This window comes from Heterocephalus glaber, unplaced genomic scaffold, assembly GCF_053883595.1.
Source record: "Heterocephalus glaber isolate CG9 unplaced genomic scaffold, H.glaber_assembly_v1.0 deba00001720, whole genome shotgun sequence".
Lineage (NCBI taxonomy): Eukaryota > Metazoa > Chordata > Mammalia > Rodentia > Bathyergidae > Heterocephalus > Heterocephalus glaber.
Genome location: NW_028258433.1, coordinates 4,874,478 through 4,896,633, shown reverse-complemented (window position 1 = coordinate 4,896,633; position 22,156 = coordinate 4,874,478). Strand labels below are relative to the sequence as shown.

The 22,156-nt window shown below is 33.6% G+C and overlaps 1 protein-coding gene across 9 annotated transcripts in view; it reads right to left on the bottom strand.

Annotated features, from left to right (window-relative positions):
* Pds5b (PDS5 cohesin associated factor B) overlaps positions 1-22,156 on the bottom strand; it is a 283,823-nt gene that overhangs the window by 63,524 nt on the left and 198,143 nt on the right. For all 9 annotated transcript variants that reach the window (XM_087199489.1, XM_087199485.1, XM_021266499.2 and 6 more), the window contains 6 exons: positions 21,437-21,518; positions 18,315-18,363; positions 15,505-15,644; positions 13,274-13,389; positions 7,415-7,520; positions 4,369-4,529 (listed from right to left, as the gene is read on the bottom strand). In XM_087199489.1, coding sequence (XP_087055615.1) covers positions 4,369-4,529; positions 7,415-7,520; positions 13,274-13,389; positions 15,505-15,644; positions 18,315-18,363; positions 21,437-21,518 — 654 coding nt within the window. The remainder of the gene's footprint in view (positions 1-4,368; positions 4,530-7,414; positions 7,521-13,273; positions 13,390-15,504; positions 15,645-18,314; positions 18,364-21,436; positions 21,519-22,156) is intronic.

The window sequence follows — 22,156 nt, the reverse complement described above, 5'->3', positions numbered from 1 at the left end:
TTCCAACAAAACTCTCAGCTGTTCAACTTCAGAAAATTTATATGGCTGACAAGTCAGCCTCATTTTGTGCTGTACGTGATCTGTTTCTTCTTGATGTCTATGAATTGTGATCCCTGAAAATTCAGTAAATTATATCAATATACTTTGCTAAAATATGAGTCTTAATCTATAGATTTATATTTTCATTCATTGCAAATGGTTACTGTGTATGTGCTGCCAAAGTGAGCATGGCTTGTTATTTTTGAATGTTTTCATTTCCCATTATTTTTCTGTCTTCTGAGAAATTATAGCTTTTTATTATCAGCAATTCATTCTCTTTAACTGCCTTCATATTGCTTGCCCACTTTCTCCACATTCTGTGCAACTTCCTCTTGTCTAAATTTTAGCTTACTGATTCCATCTTCTATATTGTTTATTCTGCTCCTTGTATTTACAACAAATTATATTCTACAATACAAATGTTCCTGCTCTTCTTTAGTTCCTTTATCTATATTATTATTTTTATATACCTTTCCACACCCAGAGGATGTTTATTGTTTTAACATTCTTTGCAGTTTAGAGCAACTAAGATTTTTCCTTTTTCCTAGAAAAATTCAATTTTATAAATAGTGCTTATCAACTATCTTTTGAAAATTAAGTATTTACACAGATGTTAATTTGCTCATTTGCAATGTTTTGCTTTTTCTTATATTCTTATATTCCATTTCTTATATTCTTCAAATAAGAAAAATTATCTGGCTCTGTCATTTAAACGAAAATACAGGTAGTATTTCCCTGAATACTAAACATTAAAGCTTCTTTTAAAAAATTAGTACCAAAGGTCCCAACTCAGGCTATAGTTGCTTAATCAGGTGACTAAGTAGTACAAGGCAGGACGCTGGGATTAAACGGGGTGAATTCTCATCTCTGTGGAACTTCTCTCAAAGTCTGTTAGAAGTGTTATGAGAATGAGAACCAGTTGCCCTTCGAGTATGGGTATATCATATGCTATAAAGAACACTCAATTTTCCCACATTTGCCTAGTTGGGCGTGAACCAGATCCCGAGATAAGCTGAGTCAGAATGGAACCCTATAATTCACCATCATTTTGTTCAGTGGATTAGCACATAATTTTTTCTGTGACTGTCAAGCCAAGAATAAAACATTTCCTTCACAATTCTCCTCTTTCCTAACCTTTATGCTGTTCTTTCTAGTAAAGAAAATATGCTTTGAAAAAAAAAAATGACATAAACACAAAGATTCTATTACAGTTGAAATCAGGTTTTCTTCATTTGTCTCAAAACCTGTCCATACCTCAATCTCTTCCCTCTAAATTAAATGATAGGACATGTACTATACAGTTACTATACACACCTGATTTGACAACATACATCAATTGCCAATGTTCTCACATTTAATTCAGTCTAAATGGCATATCCCATGCCAATTCTGCCCATTTTGTGGTACCTTATATGTAGATAAGAGTGTTGGTCAGTTTTCTCATGACCGGGACAAAATACCCGACACCCATAACTTACAGGAGGAGAAGTTTATTTAGCTCACAGTTTCAGAGGTTTCAGTGTATCACTGACTGGCTCCAAAGCAGAAACATCATGGTAGAAGGGTACGGTGAAGTAAAGCTGCTCCCTTCATGATGGCTGGGAAGCAGAGCATAGGGGCTGAGCACCAGTGAGAACTATAACCTCCAAAGACACAACCCTATCCAACTGGGCCCATCTATCAAAAGCACACTCAGTTATGAACATCACTGTATTAATCCACTGATGAGTATAGCATCCCCATGATCTAATCACCTCTTCATGAGTCCCTTAACTGAGACAAACTGTTCATTAAGATTAACTGGCACAGGTGTATTTTTCTTTTCATTTTTTAATTATTTTGGTGACTCCTAGGGAAAATAAATGAATAAATTTCCACAATTCTATCATTTTCCCTCAAAATCAATTCATCTAATTTAATAATTTAAAACATAAAATGTGCATATACATTTTATTTAGTGGAAGACTATACTATGAGTTACTTTAAGAACAGAGTATGCAAAGCATAGTATTCAAGATCAGTTAATTCTTCTGCGAGACATCTGAAATATACTACACATGTATATCAAATAATTTTTTTTGTTTTTTGTTTTTGTTACCGGGGATCAAACTCAGCGGGACTTTGCACTTGCAAGGCAGGCAGTGGAACCACTGAGGTAAATCCCTGGCTATATCAAATAATGTAAGCACTTCAATTCCACATTAAAGCAACAGGATTTTAAATGCCCTAAAATGTCAACCTTTCAACCTTGCCCTCATAGTCCCATAAATATAGCGATGTTTCTTTAAAATAAAGGGTATTAGGAAAAACAGTCTAGAATGAAAATATAAGCTCCTAACAAATGTGTCAAGTAAAACTTGTTTAAAGTGCCAATTAAGCTATTAAGTATTGTGCTGTTATAAACACTGGTATGCTTGTATCACTGCAGTATGTCTTAAGTTCTTTGGGGAAGATACCTAGAAGAGGGATAGCTGGGTCACATGGAATTTCTAATTTTAGTTCTTTGAGAAACCTTCATACTGATTTCATAATGGTTGTACTAATAATGGACATTCCCACCAACATCAATACATACATACCAATGTTCACAACAAGATAATTAATAGCTAAATCCTGGAAGCAGCCTGTATACCCACCCACAGGCAACTGGATAAAGAAAGTGTGGGATCTATACATAATGGAATACTACTCAGTTATAAAGAAGAACAGATTGGATACATTTCTAGGAAAATGGATGCACCTGGAAAATATAACACTGAGTGAAATAAACCAGACACACAAGCTACATACCATATGCTATCTCTCATTTTGAGTAAGGCAAAGTACAAACAAAGAGATTAATAAAGGATGGACAGAAGGAGACAGAGATAGATTTCTTGGAAATTGAAAGGGGTCCAAGAGACTAAGGGTGAGGGTTAAGGGGGAAGGGAAGGGGAAATAAGTAAAACAAAGATATGTCATGTACAGAAAACTAATAATCTTAATTAATGTAAACTATACATTACATGCCATAAACATGAGCTAAAATTAATAATACCAACAAGAATGAAAATGGGGAAAAGGGAATGGGGGGATTAAAAAAGAAACAAGCTGTATTATGTACTTGAACCCACTCCCCAAGATAATTATAAATTGCATGTACTGAAAACATGTACTAATGAAATAATGCATTTTTTAAAAAGCTCCAATTAAGAAATCAACTGTGCCACAATGAATATTGTTTTGACTCAGAACCATGTGTTGCTCCAAGGACATACTGTATCACATGGGTATTCAGTACATGGATATAGTTATACACCGTGTGTGTACGTGTGTGTAGCCAAACTGTTATCTAATCTGACTAGGAAAGCTATAGCACTATTTCAAGGGGAAAGTTATGTTCTGAACTCAGTCTAACATATTAGTTCCACACAAAACTTTCTACTCTTACAATTTTAATGATTGCTATAAAACTCTGGTATGTTTCAAGTGCTATTTAAATAATGCTTTTGTTCTATTTATCAGCAGTTTTTAGAATCAGTCCACATATAAAGAAAGGAATAGCAAAAATTCTACCTAACTTGAAGAGCTAGTTCTGCCCACCCTGTTTTTCAGGGGAAAAGGAGCCGCCAGCTATTCTGTATGAAGAAGCATACTAAGCCAAATAAAACTAATGAGACCAATGTCTAAGCTAGAAGTGATGAAATAAAGGTAAGATCAACATCCTATGACTATGGCAAATATAGGAAGGGAAGATACATATCAAGAAGCAAGCAGTAACATGTAACAAATGATTAGTTATTCCATTGATATCATGGGACCTTGAAACAATGATCAATAGCTGTTAGCTCTGAACAGCAGCTCAACTTCCATTTAATGGGAAATATGGAAATAGAGAAAAGATGTATTCCTGCTAAGACGAGTATCCCACGCTCTCCTACTTCTCTTCGTAAAGCACTGCTTCTAAAAACTGGTCTAGTATCCTTAACCATACAAAAGCAAGTAAATAAAGAGTATTGTGAATAGTCCTGCTGAGTTCCTTTAAAATGTCTCACTGCATCTTAAATACATGTGAACTGTTTATTCTGTGCCACTGTATACCCAGATTGTCTCCATCAAAATCTTTAAGCAAAATGATAATTCAGAAACCTATGACATATTTATCTTCCCCTATCACCAATCTTCTAAAATATCAATTAGTGCTTCTACAAAGAAAGGAAAATCTACTTTGAATAGTAGAGAATTAAGGTAACCCAGACAGTTTTTCCTGAAAACTTAAAAGATTCCAACATCACATCATTCAAGAAATAGTATGTGCCCAAAATATTTATCAGAGTAAGCTCAACTCACGATCTGATGTGTGGGAAATCCTCTTCAATTTTGCTTCCTGTGTTTTTGAATATTTGTAGTGCAGCTTCTGCTACTTTTTCATCATCCATTTTCAGGCAAGCCAGAAGTGATTCAAATGTTTCAGCAGAATGAAATGAAATAGGATGTGTAAATGAAAGTACCTACAAAGTAAGTCATAAAATTAACTTGTAAAAACTTTTCATCTTTATAATATTTAAAATATTACATATTAGAAATATTTCTAATCAATTTTAAAATTAACAAAAAAATGAGTAGCATATGTATAAAATTTAATTACTTATATAAAAGAAATGTATCTGTGTAAAATTTCAGGCTATAAAGAAATCATTTCTTCCAAAACTAAATTTCATGTTAATATAATTCTAGTCAAAGTAACTGGATTTTGATTACTATTTAAGGGTTTGGAGGGAGGAGTAGGAGGAAAAGGGATATGAAAACAGAATTTCTTCTAAGTAAAAGTCATTAGACAAGTGCAGCTAAAAACATTTTTTTGACAATAAGTAAACTATGGAAAGGGGTAAAATACCAGATAGTAAAAGATACTATAAAGTTACAATAACTAAATCAGCATGGCAGCATTGAAAGAATCATAAACCAGAATAAGTAAACCAACAAAGAGATTCTAGCATATATAAAACCCCAGACTATATAGACAGTAATAAATTATAAAGAAGGAAACAGCAAATAAATGAATAATCCTGAAACAACTGGTTAGCTATTGAAAGAAAATCAAGTTAGACAACTCCCCATAAACACTATCAAAATAAAATTCAGATGGTGCTTAAGATTTTAAAATCTTAAAACAATAAAACCCTCTAAATATAATTTTTTCAAGCATAAAGTAATAGTATTCAAATGTGGAATGTTAAAAAAAGCAGAAAAATACACTATTGTATAATGGCATATTTACAATTTGTAAATCAAAACAATATATTATTTAGAGAGATACACAAAAACATAATAACAACAAATAGAGAGAAAATTAATAAGTCAAAACTTTAGAACAATACTACTGGGGGACACTGGAGGGGGGCAAAACCACTCAGGGAACTTCCACAGTAGTTTTTAACACTTAATGATTTAACAATTTATTTTTTACTGGTATTCAGTTTGGTACTATACTTATAACTTATGTATAATAGAATATATTTTTATTTACCAAATATTTCCATGAAAAAGCAAAATAAAAGGCTCATTAAATCAGTTTTTTAAAAAAAAATACAAAAGATTGAGATGTCAGTAGATATATAAATAAAGGCTAAATACAATGAATTCACCATAGGGAAAACACAAATTATTGATGTATGAAAAGTGGACTTCACTGGTTATAACTGTGCAATATAAACACCAATTTTTGCCAATCAGATTAGCAAATTTTAAAAATTCACAATATTCCATGCTTACAAAAGTGCAGGAAATAGGTACCTTCATCCATTATTGATGGAATTAACACATAGGCCCAATTTTTCTATAAAAGGATATGAGGAAGGATAGATATAGATGAGAATGAGAATGAGACAGAGATATAAATACAGATATAGCTGCAGTGGTATCTCCAAGAATTTTCTTTTTCTTTTTCTTTTTTGGTACCAAGGATGGAACTCAAGACCTTATGCTTGCAAGGCAGGCAGCGGCACCACTGAGCTAAATCCCTGGCCCATCTCCAGGAATTTTAAAGTCATCATTCTCTTCAACCCAGTAATACCTTCCCACTTTTCAAAAAAAATAAGACATCACCAAGAAATACATACATAGAAATACTCATCTTAGGACTGTTTATATGAATAAAATTAGAAAAACCTAAATATTCAACAATATGAAAACAGTAACAATATGACACTACAAAAGTGGACTAATAACCAATTCAAAAAATAATGTCTGTTATTTTTACTATGAGTCAGGCACTGTGCTAAGAAATTATGTGTGTTAAAATAAAGAAAAAATTATGTGTGATTTAATTTAGTCCTTTGTGACATATAGATTATTTTCGCCATTATAAATGAGGAGGCAGAGACAAGTAATATACTCAAAGACACATTACTCGTAATACACTAGTACATTACTTTAGTTGGCAAATAACAGCCAAAATCAGAACCATTCATAAACACTTTTTTAAAACACTATGTTAAAAATCACTGGGAATTGGAAATCTGGGCATGGTGGTGCATTCCTGTACTTCCAGCACTGAGGAGGCTGACACAGGAGGATCACCACCAATTTATAACCAGGCTGGACAACATGGCCAGACACTGACTCAGAAAAAAACAAAACAAAACAAAATTAAAAACTCAGTGTGGAAAAAAAAATGCTTGTGCTAGCTGGGCATAGCCTATAATCCCAGAACTCCGGGAAACTAAGATAGACTCAAGATTGAGTTCAGCCTGGACAATTTAGAACTTGCCTGAAAATAATAAAAATAAAAATAAAAACAGGCAAGAAATATAGCTCAGTGTGAACACCCTGGGTTCAATCCCTAGTACTACCCCCCCCCCTAAAAAAGGCTTATACTTTAATAATAAATGATACACAAAACTGTATTTAAACTGTATTTTTTAAAGATTAGAAGAAAACAAAAAAAATAATGTTTATGAAGGGCTTTATAAATGTTTTCTTGTTTTTTTTTTTTTAAAGTACTTTTATTTTGCTCTCTGTAGTTTGGTTTTCTCATATAAAATAAACTATGTGGCATTTAAGTTTGGCTCATTAATACCTTAAATCATACATCTGTTCTAATGTAACTGATACTAAGCTGACTAATAGAATGTGAACCTAAAAATAAAGCACACAAGCTGGAATAAATATGCGATTCCTTTTTATTTATTTATTTTGAGGTGCTAGGGATCAAACCCAGGACCTTACCCATGCTAGGCAAGCTACAATCTCAGTCCCTGCATTTTGTAAATTACCTACAACAACTGAAAAATATCACCTTTAGTTATGTAAATTTAAGAAGCAAACTTCAGGAACAAACAATATAAATTTATATGTTTAACAGTTATCTAATTAATTTTAAATAGATATTTACCTTAAGCAGTTCAAGACCTGCCCTGATAGCTTGATCAGTTGGAACACCCTCATCTTCATCATCTGCTGTTCCATCTATTGATTTGTTCACTTGCTTAATAAGTGCACTGAAGTATAACAAGTAAAACTGTCATTTTTTACACTGTCAATTTATTAGCAATATCAAAGAAAAATTTCTATATATATATATATATACACACATACCTCATACAAATACAGTATAGCTCTTTCACAAAAATTATTATAAAATAACAATTATAAAATACTTTGCGCCTCTTTTTAGTTGTTCTCCTTTATCCATTCAAATGCAGTCAAAATGTTAATTTTCTTTTTAATTAATGCTACTATAGCCGGGGATTTAGCTCAGTGGTTCTGCCACCTGACTTCCAACCACAAGGTCCAGGTACCAAAACAAAAATTAATGCTACCTATATCTTTCTTAACCCTAAACACATGAATGACTGATTATATTTTAATTAGTTAACATTCATCATTAGTGCAATTAGTAGAGGATATATACTGAAATAAAGGAAAAAAGACAAGATTAAGCATTTTCAAACTATTTATCGCATATTAGAATGTATCAGGCACAGTTGTTAGAGGCAGAAATTCCAACCCTACAAGTAATAAAAGCACAAAAACATTAGAAAAAGAACAGGCAATAGATGAAAAAGTAAAAGGCTATGCTTCTTTAAAATAAATAGCTGAGTGGGAGGGGTAGGGGAAAGGGAAGAAGGGAATGGAATATGAGAAAATGAAAAAATGGAAACAAAGACTTTGTAAATAGAGGTATGGAGGGGTTGAAGGAGGGCAGGGGAAGGGGGAAAAATAAGAACCAAGAGAGATTACATAAAGGTGTAAATTTCCAATGATGAATGCCATTATATTGTATACCTAAAATGTACCAATAAAATAAAATTTTAAAAAATAAAATAAAATAAACAGCTGAAATGCACTGACAATTACCTAAAATAATCACTAAAACTCGTGGCTTTTTACAAAAAGAAGTAACAAAAAATCTATCAAAATAAAAAATATTTACCTATAGTCAGTGTTCCTTAAAATACTTCTACAAAAACAATATATAGTCAATTTTTTCCTTTTTCTTTGTTCGTTTATTTTTCCAGTACTGGGGATTCAACCCAGGGTCTCAAACCTGCTAGGCAAGTGCTCTAACACTGAGCTACATTCCCAGACCTTTTATTTTTCATTGTTGAGACAGGTTCTCACTCTGTTGCCCAGCCGGGCCTCAAGTTTGTAATCCTTCTATTTCAGCCTCCTGAGTAGCTGGGATTATAGGCATGTGCCACAAAGCCCACCTGTACCCAAATTTAATGTCAAATTAGGAGTCGAGTGTATCTGCCTCTCTCATAAGAGCAACTGAAGTTTTATCTTCCCTTCGAGTATATTTCTGAGATTGTTTTTTCTTTTTTCATAATTTTCCCTAATTCATTATCATATCCCAAACTACCCCCAATAAAATCTTCATTCTAAATTCCCTTCCCATATTTTCAGCAGTACTAAGATTTTTTCATCTAAACAAATGTACCACAATAATAAAAAATATTACATATCCAAAGACAGAATTTTTTATTTTTCTTCCATGCTAAGTGTATGATGCTTTTAGTCTAGTAAAGGAAGGCCACAAATAAGTGAACACATGTTTTGAAAAAAAAGGGTCAGGGATTTTTTAGCTCAATGGTGCCGCACCTGCCTTGCAAGTGCAAGGTCCTGAGTTTGATCCCCGGTACCAGGTTAAAAAATAAAAGATTATCAGAGAACAATATGAATATGGACCATGACAAAAACTGAAGTTCCTTAGATGGGATAACTGGGAAAGGCAATTGCAGTTTCTGAAATACAATTTAGCCATTAACTAAAGAATAGATACAACATTCAAAATAAAACACTCTAGGAAAAACATCAACCTAAAATACTAAAAATTTCCTTTCAACTATTAAAAAAAACTCTAAAAATTCAGAGAAGTGGCACCAACATAATGTTCAAAAGTCAACAGTGCTTTCCTGTATCAGCAAAAGACACCTAAAATGCACAAAGGGAGAAAATTACTCACAATGACAAATCAACATATATAAAATACTAGGAATAAAAATCTATAATGTACAGAATTTGTATGTCACATGATGTGAAGCAAGATGCAATAAATGCATTCTATCACTCAACTGGAAGAATATTTGGAAACAACCAATAAATTTTAAGGGAACACACAAATAAACATCCCCTATGAGATAAAAAAAGTATCCAAAAACCTTAAGAAGCAAAGGAACCAAAAAGAAAATCTAATAAAGGCCCAAACTATGTAAGAATTTATTATTCAATAAGGAAACATTTCACCAGGCATGGTAATATACACCAGTAATAATGGCACTTGGGAGGCTGAGGCAAGAAGATTGTTCCAAGCTTGAGGCCAGTCTGGGCTACAGTGAGTTCAAGGCCAGCCTGAACTACACAGCAAGACCCAGTCTCAGAAAAAGGGAAACATCTCAATTTAACTCAATTCAAATTGAAATGAATCAATTTTTCAACAAATGAAGTTGACATAACTAGCTATTATGTGCCTTGAAGAAAGGTTGAATCTCTATGTCTACCTTACGCTAAAATTTCAGACCAACTGCAGATTTAAACGTTAAAAAGCAGAGTTACCTAAGAGGATGCTAAAAGCCAAACCTGAAAAGGATATAACAAACAGAATTATACAATTTAATATATATTAATGTTAAACACAGATTTAAAAGGAAAAAAAAATGGCTTGATAGCCTTAACCTACAAAATATTCTTACTAACAATTAGGAAAACAGAACTCCTCAGAGGCCCTCATAGGAAAATAACAGCCATTCCTACACAAGATGTAATTAGCCAAGAAGTATTTTGAGATAAAGTTCCACCTTATTAATAAATAACTTTCTTTTAATTTTAAAAAAGAGTACCATCACTCATTTTCATTTATAAAATGCAGAGACTGAAAAGGCAAAAAGGTACTGTCAGATACTGTCAGGTGAAGAGTCAGGTGATATGGACACTGGCTGACTGCTACAAGGGACTGAAAACAGAGTTTTTCTGGAAGCTATTATAAAGTGTATAAAGTGGCTCTGCAACCACTTTCTGAGTTTCACGTAGCATCTTTGTTAACTTGCTGCTCCTTGTCTGTAAAATGGGAATGATAGGTCCTATCTCCAAAGGATAGGTAATGAGTTATAAATTGAAAAACTTTTAGAATCCTCTAGACATGTTTTAAGCACTAATTACTAAATATTACTTTTACCTTCTAACATACCTTCTATAGATCTCTATGATCTTCCAACTGCTAAAGACACAGGTCCTCTGGGTGTCCAACAGTATACGTTACTTCTGAAAATTTTCAACTATTCTAAGTTTTAAAATACTGCCATAATCTGGTCTTCCTACAATTCTATACTCTCTTGTAAAATCAGGCCCATGATTTTGTCTATGATCTTTTTGCTTTTTCTATATAATCTCAGCATTCCAATCCATTCTCAGATTAATATTAAACTCAATATTCTTTGATTTTAAAGAAATTTGTCATGTCTAAATAAGAAAGATAGCCTTTTTCGTCTCCTTCAAAAACAGGTCTCATCATTGTTCCAGGTATCAGTATGCTCTTCATGATTTGGGTTTGAACTCTTATTTCTAACTCTGCCTCTTATTCCCTATAAGCAGTAGAATGGGCAGTATCTTTGGTTGCTATTTTAAAACCTCCCTCAGATATGTTTTTTCCTTACTACCCCACTATCATCTCTAGACAATCACAGTAACATCTTCACAGTCTCTCTTCTATTTCTCTCCTCCTATCCATCATCTCAACCATTTCTGGTTCTCAAAAAAATCAAAGAATGAAGTAAAAGCTCTAAAGCTGGGACTTAATGGCATTCCATAATCTGATCCAATCTACTTTTCAAGATCAATTCATATACCTCTCTGCACTATAATTTGTGATGTTATGGCTGTATCTAGATGTCCCTCCCCCCAAAGCATCACGTGGTCACAGGTGGGACTTTTTCTAGAATGTGTGGTACTGAGATTGATTCAAAGTGCAATTTTAAGATTATACTGCCCCACCCTGGGTGTAAGTGCTACCTGCCCTAAAGGTGGATAGCTTGGATAGGAAATAAGGGACAGAAAGAGAGTCCTTGCTTGTTGTTGGCTGTTTGCTGCTTTGTGTCACTACTTGCAATGCCTCTCTGCCATGCTACACTTGCCTTGGAGCCAGTCAACTATAGAATGAAACCTCTACAAATTGTGATCCAAGGCCGGGGATTTAGCTCAGTGGTTCCGCCACCTGCCTCACAAGTGCAAGGACCCGAGTCCCATCCCCAGTACCAAAAAAAAAAAAAAATTTGTGATCCAAATAAACCTTTCTTATTTAACTTTGGGTGTTGGTGTTTAGCAACAAGAAAAGTAACTAAGACGTATGACAATCATTTTCTAAATCTCCCTGTTCTTGCCAGTAGCCTTGGTTTATGCTAATCTTCAACACCTAGAATACTCGTTTCTCCATGTCTGTAGAAACAAAAGTCTCACCCATTCTTCACTTAGGTAAAATATTACCTCCTGGGGATATCCTCTTTCAGCTCTCTGAATTCCATTTGCACTAATCTTGTGGAACTATAATATAATCTTCTAATTAAAAATATTTACTCAACTAGACAGAAGACAGATGACCAGCAGAAGCCAGGCTTTGTGGTACAGGCCTATAATCCCAGAACTCAAGAGGCTGGGTCATGAGGATTGTCACAAGTCCAAAACCAGCCTGGACTACATAACGAGACCTTGTTTCAAAAAATCCAAAATAGATGAAGAGCAGAGAGTACACTTTGCCAATACCTAACCAGTATTATGAATAGAGTAGGGACTGAGATTATTTACTGGAATAACAAATTTCAGTCTGATTTACATTCTTCCTCTTACTGGCCATATACTTTTTATTTTGTCTTTGTTTTTTTAAACCTCAGAACCATTTCTTCAAATGAAAACTGATGTGTGAGGAGCCCAGAGTGACTGGCAGATAACCAAAGTAGAGCCTCTCTATTTGAAGCAAATCAGAGGAAAGACCAAAAGCTATATCCTACCTCTTCCCTAACAAAGTCAATTTTAGAGTCTAAATACACTCCCAAAGGACACTACTGATAAATAGTAAATTAGTATGCTTTATTAAACCTAATTTCAAATTTTTAGGCCAAAGTTTAAAAACAGAAAAAGCTCTTCCAACATTTCACAAAAGGAAGGCCAACATCTCACAGTTCAGTAGGATGAAAGCTGAAATTTTAAATGAGAGTTGTTTTAAAAAATAACATTTTCAGTTCTCAAGTATCTGTGAAAATCCATCATATGTTCCTGTGCAACAGATCTGCCTAGTTTTCTTTTCCTGAGGTGGTAACCAAAACTTGTTCATATTACCTATCCTATCCTACCTGTGCACGCTAACAAAAAAAGAGGAGTTCCTGGTCCACTGTAACCATTTAAAAACTAGGCTTTGATTCACAATTTCTCACACAATTTGAACCAGCACTTAAAATAAAAAAATCAAGAAAAAGTAAATACATTAAGATATACACAGATTGGCCCTGGGATTTAGCTCAGTGGTTCTGGTGCCTGCCTCGCAAGCGCAAGGTCCCGAGTTCGATCCCCGGTACCAAAAAAAAGATATACACAGATAAGTGCATGTATATACATAAATACAAATACATATACAGTATATATAAATGTACACAGATGAGTTTGGTTTGGGTGCCTTGCACATAGCAGGTTCTCTAGAGTGACTCATCTCAATGGAGGAATGAGTAAGTAATAATGAAAACTAAATATCATTATACACAAATACCTGATAGATTCAGTATCTATGTGCACAGGTGCAATCCTCTCCAAGAGAAACTTGATCATTTCCAAAAAAGGATTTGTAGGCTGTTTAGGGTTTCCCAACTTCTTAGTTATTTCACGCTGTAATACAGATTTTTTAAATGTTACAAAAATATACTTTATCAAATCACTACATTAAAACGTTAAGAACCTACAAATAATTAAAACCATGTAATACTGGTGTTGAAATGAACACAAACTAAACAAGTCAAAAAACAATTTTTTTTTTTTGTACTGGGGATTGAACTCAGGACCTTGTGCTTGCAAGGCAGGTAGCGGAACCACCGATCTAAATCCCCAGCCCTAAACAAGTCAAATTTTTAAAACTATATTAAAAATTGATCATGAGAAAGGCAGTATTTCAAGTAAACAGGAAAAGGGTAGATTTTTCAGCTTAACATAATAAAGTAACTGGACAGAAATTTGAAACGGAAGTTAGGTTCTCCCATCTAAAACAACGGTAAGTGAATAAACTAACTTCAAGAAGCAAAATTATCAGAAGAACCTAAAATTATGTATTCCTGGACCTCACTCTAAAGAGCCTCATTTAGTGAACCTTGGGTGGAGTTAAGAATCAATCATCTTTCTCTAAAAGTATCTCAGAAGATACAAGGGTAACAGATTAAGAAACACTAAAATTAGTAAATAGTTTCACTGGCTTGCAATAAAACAGTATTTCATAATCAGGACATCAAAGGTAAGTAAACACCATGAGGTATATAGTGACAGACTCAGCTAGATACAAATAAAAGTTAAGGGCCAGGGATTTAGCTCAGTGGTTCCGCCACCTGCCTCACAAGCACAAGGACCTGAGTTCGATCCCCGGTACCAAATAAATAAATAAATAAATACATACATACATAAATACATAAATAAATAAAAATAAAAGTTAAAATATGTCAAGAACATCCTAAACAAAACAAAAAGGCAAACTACAGTTGATACAAAATCAGAATAATTTAATAAGCAATGCTATATCACAAACTGACAAGTAGATAAGATAAATAATAGTCTATAAAAATAGGCAAAGATTATAAACATAAAACTGACCAAAAAAATACGAATGGTTATTAACTCAATGAGAAAGGAAGGTCAGACAACTAGCAACCAACAAATATAATTCCTATAGAAATAATTATGCTTTTGCTTGTTTTTCATTTGGGTTTGTTTCTAGCAATAATACTGACCAATATTATGAATGAAAAAAAGTCCTTAGTTTCATTAGCAGGAAACTAATTGTATTCTGGAGAACAGCTGTTCAATACATGTTAAAGGTTTTTTAAATGCACCATGGCTTATACACGAAATTCCAATATTCTGGGAGGCTGACATGAGAGGATTGAAAATTAAAGTGGGGGGTGGGGGGAACGACACGTGACACGGACTAAGCCAGACCCTGTCTAAACGAAAAGGGGTGGAGACAGTTTTAGCTCGGGATGCAGCTCAGTGCTAAAGCTCTAAATTCAATCCCCAGTACCACTGAGAAAAAAGACCTTTAACACACAATTGTACTTCTAAGAATTTATAATAAAGAATCAAGACTGTGACCAGGTGTGGTGGTGCACACCTCTAATCCCTGCACTCAAGAGACTGAGCAGGACTGCCCTGAGTTTGAAGCTAGCCTGGGGCTACACACTGAGTTCAAGGCCAACCTGAATTCCAAAGCGAGGCCCTCTCAAAACAAAAGAATCAAGACTGCCTAAAAACATTTAAAAGTTATGGGCCAGGGATTTAGCTCAGGGCCACCCCACCTGCCTAGTAAGAACAAGGTCCTAAATTCAATCCCCTGCACCAAAAAAAACACACACCAAAAAAACACATTTAGTTATAAAGATATTATACAGTTCTCCATATTAATCAAAAAGTGGGAGACAAATCTAAATGTATACTAGTGGACTATTCAGTAAATTACAGCACACATACCGAATGGTATGCTATGTAGCTATTAAAAATACTATAAAAGATTACATTAAGTAAAATGTACAAAACTGTATGTATAATATCTATTGATTTTAGAAGGACAGATCCCTTATTAATAAAGTAATTGTCTCTATAGAGGGATTGTACCTTATCTGTATTGTTACTGATGTAACATTTTCTAACTTTTATATAATAAATGCAAATTGCTTTTATTAAAGGGGGAGTCCACTGTTTGAGGTCTTTTTCAGATATTAACTGTTTAATTTCTTTTCTTACCACACAACCTTCAGCCTGCTTGCAGGAGCATGTTGGACTAACAAGTATTTCTAACTGTTTCCTTATTTTCTCATCATCTTCTAATACTTGTGTGAATTTCTTCATGAAATCCTGAGCTTTGCCAGGGTCTGGTAAATTTCCTTAAAATAAATTAAAATTCAATTAAAATACATTGTTTTAAACTTTTCAAAGTAACAAAAGATCAATACTTTTCATTTCTTTTAATTACTACTGCAATAATCTTTATCTATATAGTTTTGTTTAATAAACTGAAGTACAATCAACACTCAATTTTCACAAAAATCTACTTTCTAGAAATATAAAACAGGATCATTATGAACAGATATCTGAATCAGGGAAAGACTGAACTATTTCTAAAGAACTCTTTATTATATTTAAAGCCATTAAATGTCAACCTACATAATCCAATTTTATTTCTCTTCCCATGAGCTTCTGCATTGTTCTAATTCACAACAAAATATTAATCAATATGTTATACTTCAAGAAACTATTTTGCTGCATTTCCTAGTTTACTGTTAAACCAATCCAGGCATTATTCATATACATGTATATGCTATCTGGCTTCAACAAAATACAACACTGAGTAAGCTCTTTCTGGCATTACTGCTGGACGTTATACTTAGTAAGAAATGGTAAATATTGGTAGAAGACTTTATATTTCTCTCCTAATGTGTCTATTTATCAAAACATGTATGAGTAGTAACAAAAAGTTGATCTTAGTATCTTTTTTTCTCATACTTTACTATAAAAAAAAACAACCAGACTAGCCAGATATGGTGGCACACACTTTTAATCCCAGGACTCTGGGAGGTTGAGGGCAGAAGGATTGCAAATTTGAGCCCAACCTGGGAAACTTAGTGACACCCTCTCCAAAAGGAAAGGCCCGGGGGTGGGGAGCATGGGCTGAGGATATAGCTCAGTGTGAAGGCCCTGGATTCAACCCCCATTACCACATAGGGGACACGGGGGGAGACATACAGACCAGGATAACACTAATAACAGAACTTACAATAAAACTACAAAAAATAGTAGGAATTGAACTGAATCTTAAAACACGACTATAGTAAATTTAATCATCCAAGTTCACATCCAACTCCAAAATTCCATTCTAATTCTTGGCATGACTGAATCACTGAATGTAGAATACATAAATCCTTCTAAATACTTAGACTGTATGACCTTTTTATATTTCTATAATACAAGAAAAATTCTATTGCAAATAAAAAGAACATTATAGTACAATAAATAAACATGACTGCCTACAGAAAATAAATGTTTATATATTTGTAAACAATAAGGTTAGGCATGCAATAAACACCTGTGAGCAAGCTGGAAATCCCTAGTGTAGCACTTTACAAAATATGTTCCAAAGATCAGTAGCAATTCACTGGAGTTTAACAGTCTTGAGAAAAAGGTCGTACTATTTTAAAAAAAACACAGGGCCGGGGATTTAGCTCAGTGGTTCCACCACCTGCCTCACAAGTGCAAGGACCCGAGTTCAATCCCTGGTACCAAAAAAAAACACCAGGGCCAGGGATTTAGCTCAGTGGCACCTTGCCTGTCTCAAAAGCCTGAGTTCGATCCTGGATATCTCTCCCCACCCCACCTCCCAAAAAAACAAAATATAAGGTCTGGAGACAGCTCAGTGGTACAGTACCAAAAAAACCAGCAGCTCCTGGGTTCAATACTTCAAAACAAAAACAATAGCACAAAAAACAATGACTTTTCAGAAATTACCAGAATGGACTTGAAAACTAGTTTACTCAGTTCTGAAAGATATTCTGGTTATAAAAAAATCTATTCCTAACCGGGCATGGTAGCACACGCCTGTAATCCCAACACTTGAGAGGCTGAGGCAAGAGGTCTGCTATGAGTTCAAAGCCAGCCTGACTTACAGAGCAAGATTCTGTCTCAAAAACAAAAAAAAAACCCAAAAAGTCTATTCCTGCTAAAACTCCCATCACTAAATCCAAAGTCCAGGAACTTAGGTTCTTCAGTGCCTTAGCATTATTTCCGTACCTCTCTTGCAATATTTAGCTTTTCAGATCCACCTTACAATCTCTTCATTACCACCAAGTGAAAGTTCAGTAAACTCATTCCACCTAGTGTCCCCAATTATTTCTAGGACCCTCTGCCATACAATACATAGTGACCTTAGAAGTGGGAGGAAAAACAAATGACAGTGAAAACATACTTTTATCTACTCTTTCTTTTACTAAACAAAAAAGATGTGCCACACATTCCTCTTGCATTTACTGTTAAGTGCAATTAACATTTTATTTGACATCACTTAAAGCAAAAATAAACATTTTTCAAAGAAGTTGTTATATACCTAGTAGGTTTATCTCTTACTAATTTTGACCCAGTGTGAAATCAGCCTCAGACATATCTACATTAGTGAAAGCAAAACAAAAGCAACAACTTACTTTTTACCATAAGCTTACATAATGATTTAAATAAAGTCTCAAAAATAAATTTATATGATAAATTCTTTCCTCATATAAGACATTAAAGAAAATTTAAAATTCTGGATAGGGTCGGGGATTTAGCTCAGTGGTTCCGCTGCCTGCCTCGGAAGTGCAAGGTCCCGAGTTCGATCCCCAGCATCAAAAAAAAAAAAAAAGTCTGGATAACATGCAAAGTTGGAACAAAAGAAAAGCCGAGTTGTCTGTTGTACATCAAGCAAAAACATTCATTTTCTATTTTATCATACCCTAAAATGGAATTACAGGAGATAATTTAAATGTTTCAATTAAAACTTAAATTTCACAAAGATTTAAATAACTTACTTGTAATAACCATCACTTTTGAAAATATAGCCTTGACACTGGCATCTGTCTGCAAATCAAACAAAAACGCAAAGTTTAAACTCCCTGATAAGAATCTACATTAACACTTCAAAAAAATTAGATAGACATAACCTAGTAACACTCCAAATCCATGACTTTACCAATATTGTATCCTTCTTTAGCTATTTTTAAATCCTACATCAACTGGGTAAGAGAAGCCAACTTATTTTTCACTGTTACATTTTACCTTGTCCTGTTTTTCAGCCCTGTTTTTTCAGACCTCAAACAAAAACCTGGTACACATTTTTGGATGGTGGTAGATATTTTGAGTTTTGTTAGAGCTAAGAAAAAACCGAGTAAGTTTAAAAAACAGAACAAAAGCTTGTTTGGTCCGAGGATGTAGCTCAGTGGTGTCACACCCACGTGGCAAGTGCAAGGTCCTGAGTTTGATTCCCAGTACCGCAAAAAAGTTATTTAAACTTTTAGCTTTATCTCGAACAAAAAGTTGACACAAGTTCTAACTGACTTGCGGAGGCATGGTCACATAAAATTTATAGGAAAGACACCAGAGAAATACAATTTAAAAGATGCTACTAAAACTTTCTAGTTATGGGTTTACCTGGGCAGTGTTATTTCAGTGGATAATGTACTCACCACATTGTACTGCACGTAATTTATTTGCATACTACTACATGTAAAGTCATATGCACAGAAGATGATAAAAGAGTACTATGATATCAAGAATATGATCCACATGAAAAATGTGCACCAACAAAAGTACAATACCAGAAATTACACAACAAGAAGCAAATCAATTTAGTTAAGTGAAGTAGAAAGTACTGCTAAGGTGATTTAGCTCAGTGGTTTCGCCACCTGCTGTGCAAGCACAAGGACCCGAGTTCGATTCCCGGTACCAAAAACAAAAAAACAAAACAAAACAAAAAGAAAGTACTGCTAAAACTTAAAAAGTGACAGACTGAACAATGAAAAAAACAGAAAACATAAATTAATTGTTAAGTATACAAGAGTCATCCTGGTAAATTGAGAGGAAATAGAAACATCTGAAAGTTAAACATAGCTTTGTATATTTTCAAACTTTAACTCTGTAATATCTACTATAGTTAGTATAAAGTGAATATTAAACAATCAGAGAGACTGATAACTCTTTCACAGAATTCCAATTTGGGTACTATCTGCCTCTGTTTTGCTTCCTTTTCAACCCTATCACCCTTTAAAGAGAATTCCTTCTTTGAGGAAGGACAACTCTATACTGTAATTCTTTTAAGATCAGCAAAAAGAAAATTCCATAAAGTAGAAAGAAATTAAACGTTCCAAGTGAACTGAAACTGTATTTTACAATTTCACGTATGACTAACCTGGAGAGTTATAAGACCCTCCGTTTTTATCAACAGGTAGGACAAAGAATCACACACTAAATAAAATTAAATGGACAAGCAGAGTCAAAACATGTTTGATTACAATCTCACACATCATGCTTGTGTGAAATATGATCTACACACATAACATACTATATAGCTACTATAATGACTTTAATAATGCCTAAAAGCAATAATTTTACACATATGTATATAAAAACCTCATATTTTTAAGTAACTTCTATATGTTTGGCCAGAATAAAGTGCCACAGCTCTAATTAACAAAGAAAAACACTTTACTCAGAGGTATTGACTGAAATAAACTGATACACTGCATCACAATACTCACTGAAAAATATGTTAATGAAACACATTAATTTAGGTGGGGTTGTGGAAAAAGAAAACACCAGAATCACTAAATTAGTTTAAAGTCATTTATTAGAAGGAAAAACATTGTTTTTTTTTTCTTTTTCTGTTTTTTTGAAACAAGGTCTCCTTATGCAGTCCAGGCTGGCCTTGAACTCATGGTGACCCTCCTGCCTCAGCCTCCCAAGTGCTGGGATTACAGGCGTGCATCACCATGCCCAGCTAGAAAACATACTCTTTTTTTTTTTGGTACCGGAAATCGAACTTGGGTCCTTGAGCATGGGAGGCAGGTGGCGGAACTACTGAGCTAAATCCCCAGCTGGAAAACATATTCTAACAGGTCCTGAATACTCAATAACCTTTGAAAAAAGGTTTAAATTATGTTCAATAAAATATTAAAAGGTTATTTTAAGCCTATAAAACAAAAACACTACCTAGACATAACATTCAATCAAGCAAATAAGGAGCACAAAATGCCTTTTCTTAAAAAGCCTTCAAATCACATTTGAATGTCTAAAAAAATAATTAAGAGGGTTATATAAATCACTAAAACAACTGCTGCTAATTTATGAAATTTTTAGGCAATATTGTCAATTTATACCTGGGTAAACTAGAAATTTTCTCCTCTTGGATGAAACAACATTGCTCTATTAACCCCTGAACTGTAAACCTGACATGTTTATGATGGAGAGGGAGGACCACTATGGACTGAAAAAGAAAAAAAAAGTAATACTATGCTGTTTTTCCTGAATGGAATTTAAAATTACCAGGAACATTGCTTTCTAGACCAATTATACTGTTTATAAGCCAGTCTATAAGCATTCTCAGAGAAAAACAAACCTATAATCACTCTAAATGTCCCAAAATAAAATGATACATTTACTGGATGAAACCACCATTCCATTACAAGCAGGACAGCCAGGTATTACACTAAAATCATCACAATAATAATTGCAAGTAAAAACATTAAGACATTAAACTCTAATTATATGATTATAGAAAATTTCTAAAACCACAAAAGTATACACACAAAGGTATTGGGGGGCATCTTAGTGTGGTAATATGAAGTATAATTTTATTCTATTTTCTAAGTTTTCAATAATGCTTTGCTAGGATTTATTTTAAAGCTACCAAAAAAATTAATTTTGAGTACAGAGAACCATATTCTCTTTCTGTTTGACATCACCTTTCACAGATATAGTACATATTGTAAATGTTCTAATAAATTTTTTAAAAATTACATTTACCTAAATTAGGAATGAAACTCTGCATTCAGAATTTGTCCATAATGAAAGAATTACCACAGAAGCAATGATAAATAGTAATAAAATACTTACATACTTAACATCAAAGGAAAAAAATCTTTAAAATTTCACTCACTTTAGGTTGCTTAATTAAGTCAAGCAAATCCTTTACTTGATGTCGGAGAAGATTTTGACATTTCCACATTTCATTCAATGCTCTGAAAAATCCAGACATACAAAAAAGATTTAAAATCCGTCCAGAATATTCAAGGTTAAAATTACAAAACATGACAAAGATGAGGTAAAATTCACAGAACTAAGCAAATAATAATGTATGAGCAAAAGAAAGGAATCAAATATGACAGATAATAACAAAGATACCAGAATCAAAGCAAAGATGAAGGGGTTTGTTTAAAAATACATTAGATCTATTATTAAGTGAAGCTTACTTGTAAGCTAAAGGACAGAAATTCACTGGAGAGATTATAAAGTTGACAATAAATGAGGTACTATAGTAGCTGGGATGAAATAGAATCAAATACATAAACAGGAGAGACCAGGGATACTTTCCCCCAAAACAATTTTCTTACTATAAACTTTCTGGAACTATTTATGCTCTAAGTCAATATTCTTTTTATATGATAAAAATCTTGATGTCATCCTAACAGCTAAGTCCAAAAAGAAATTCTCCAGGTACTAGAGAAATTAAATTAAAAGTATCACAGCCATATATTATAAAAAATAAAAATGGGGCCAGGGATTTAGCTCAGTGGTTTTGGCAATCACAAGGACCCGAGTTCAATCCCCAGTGCCAAAAATATATATATATATACACACATATATACACACATATATA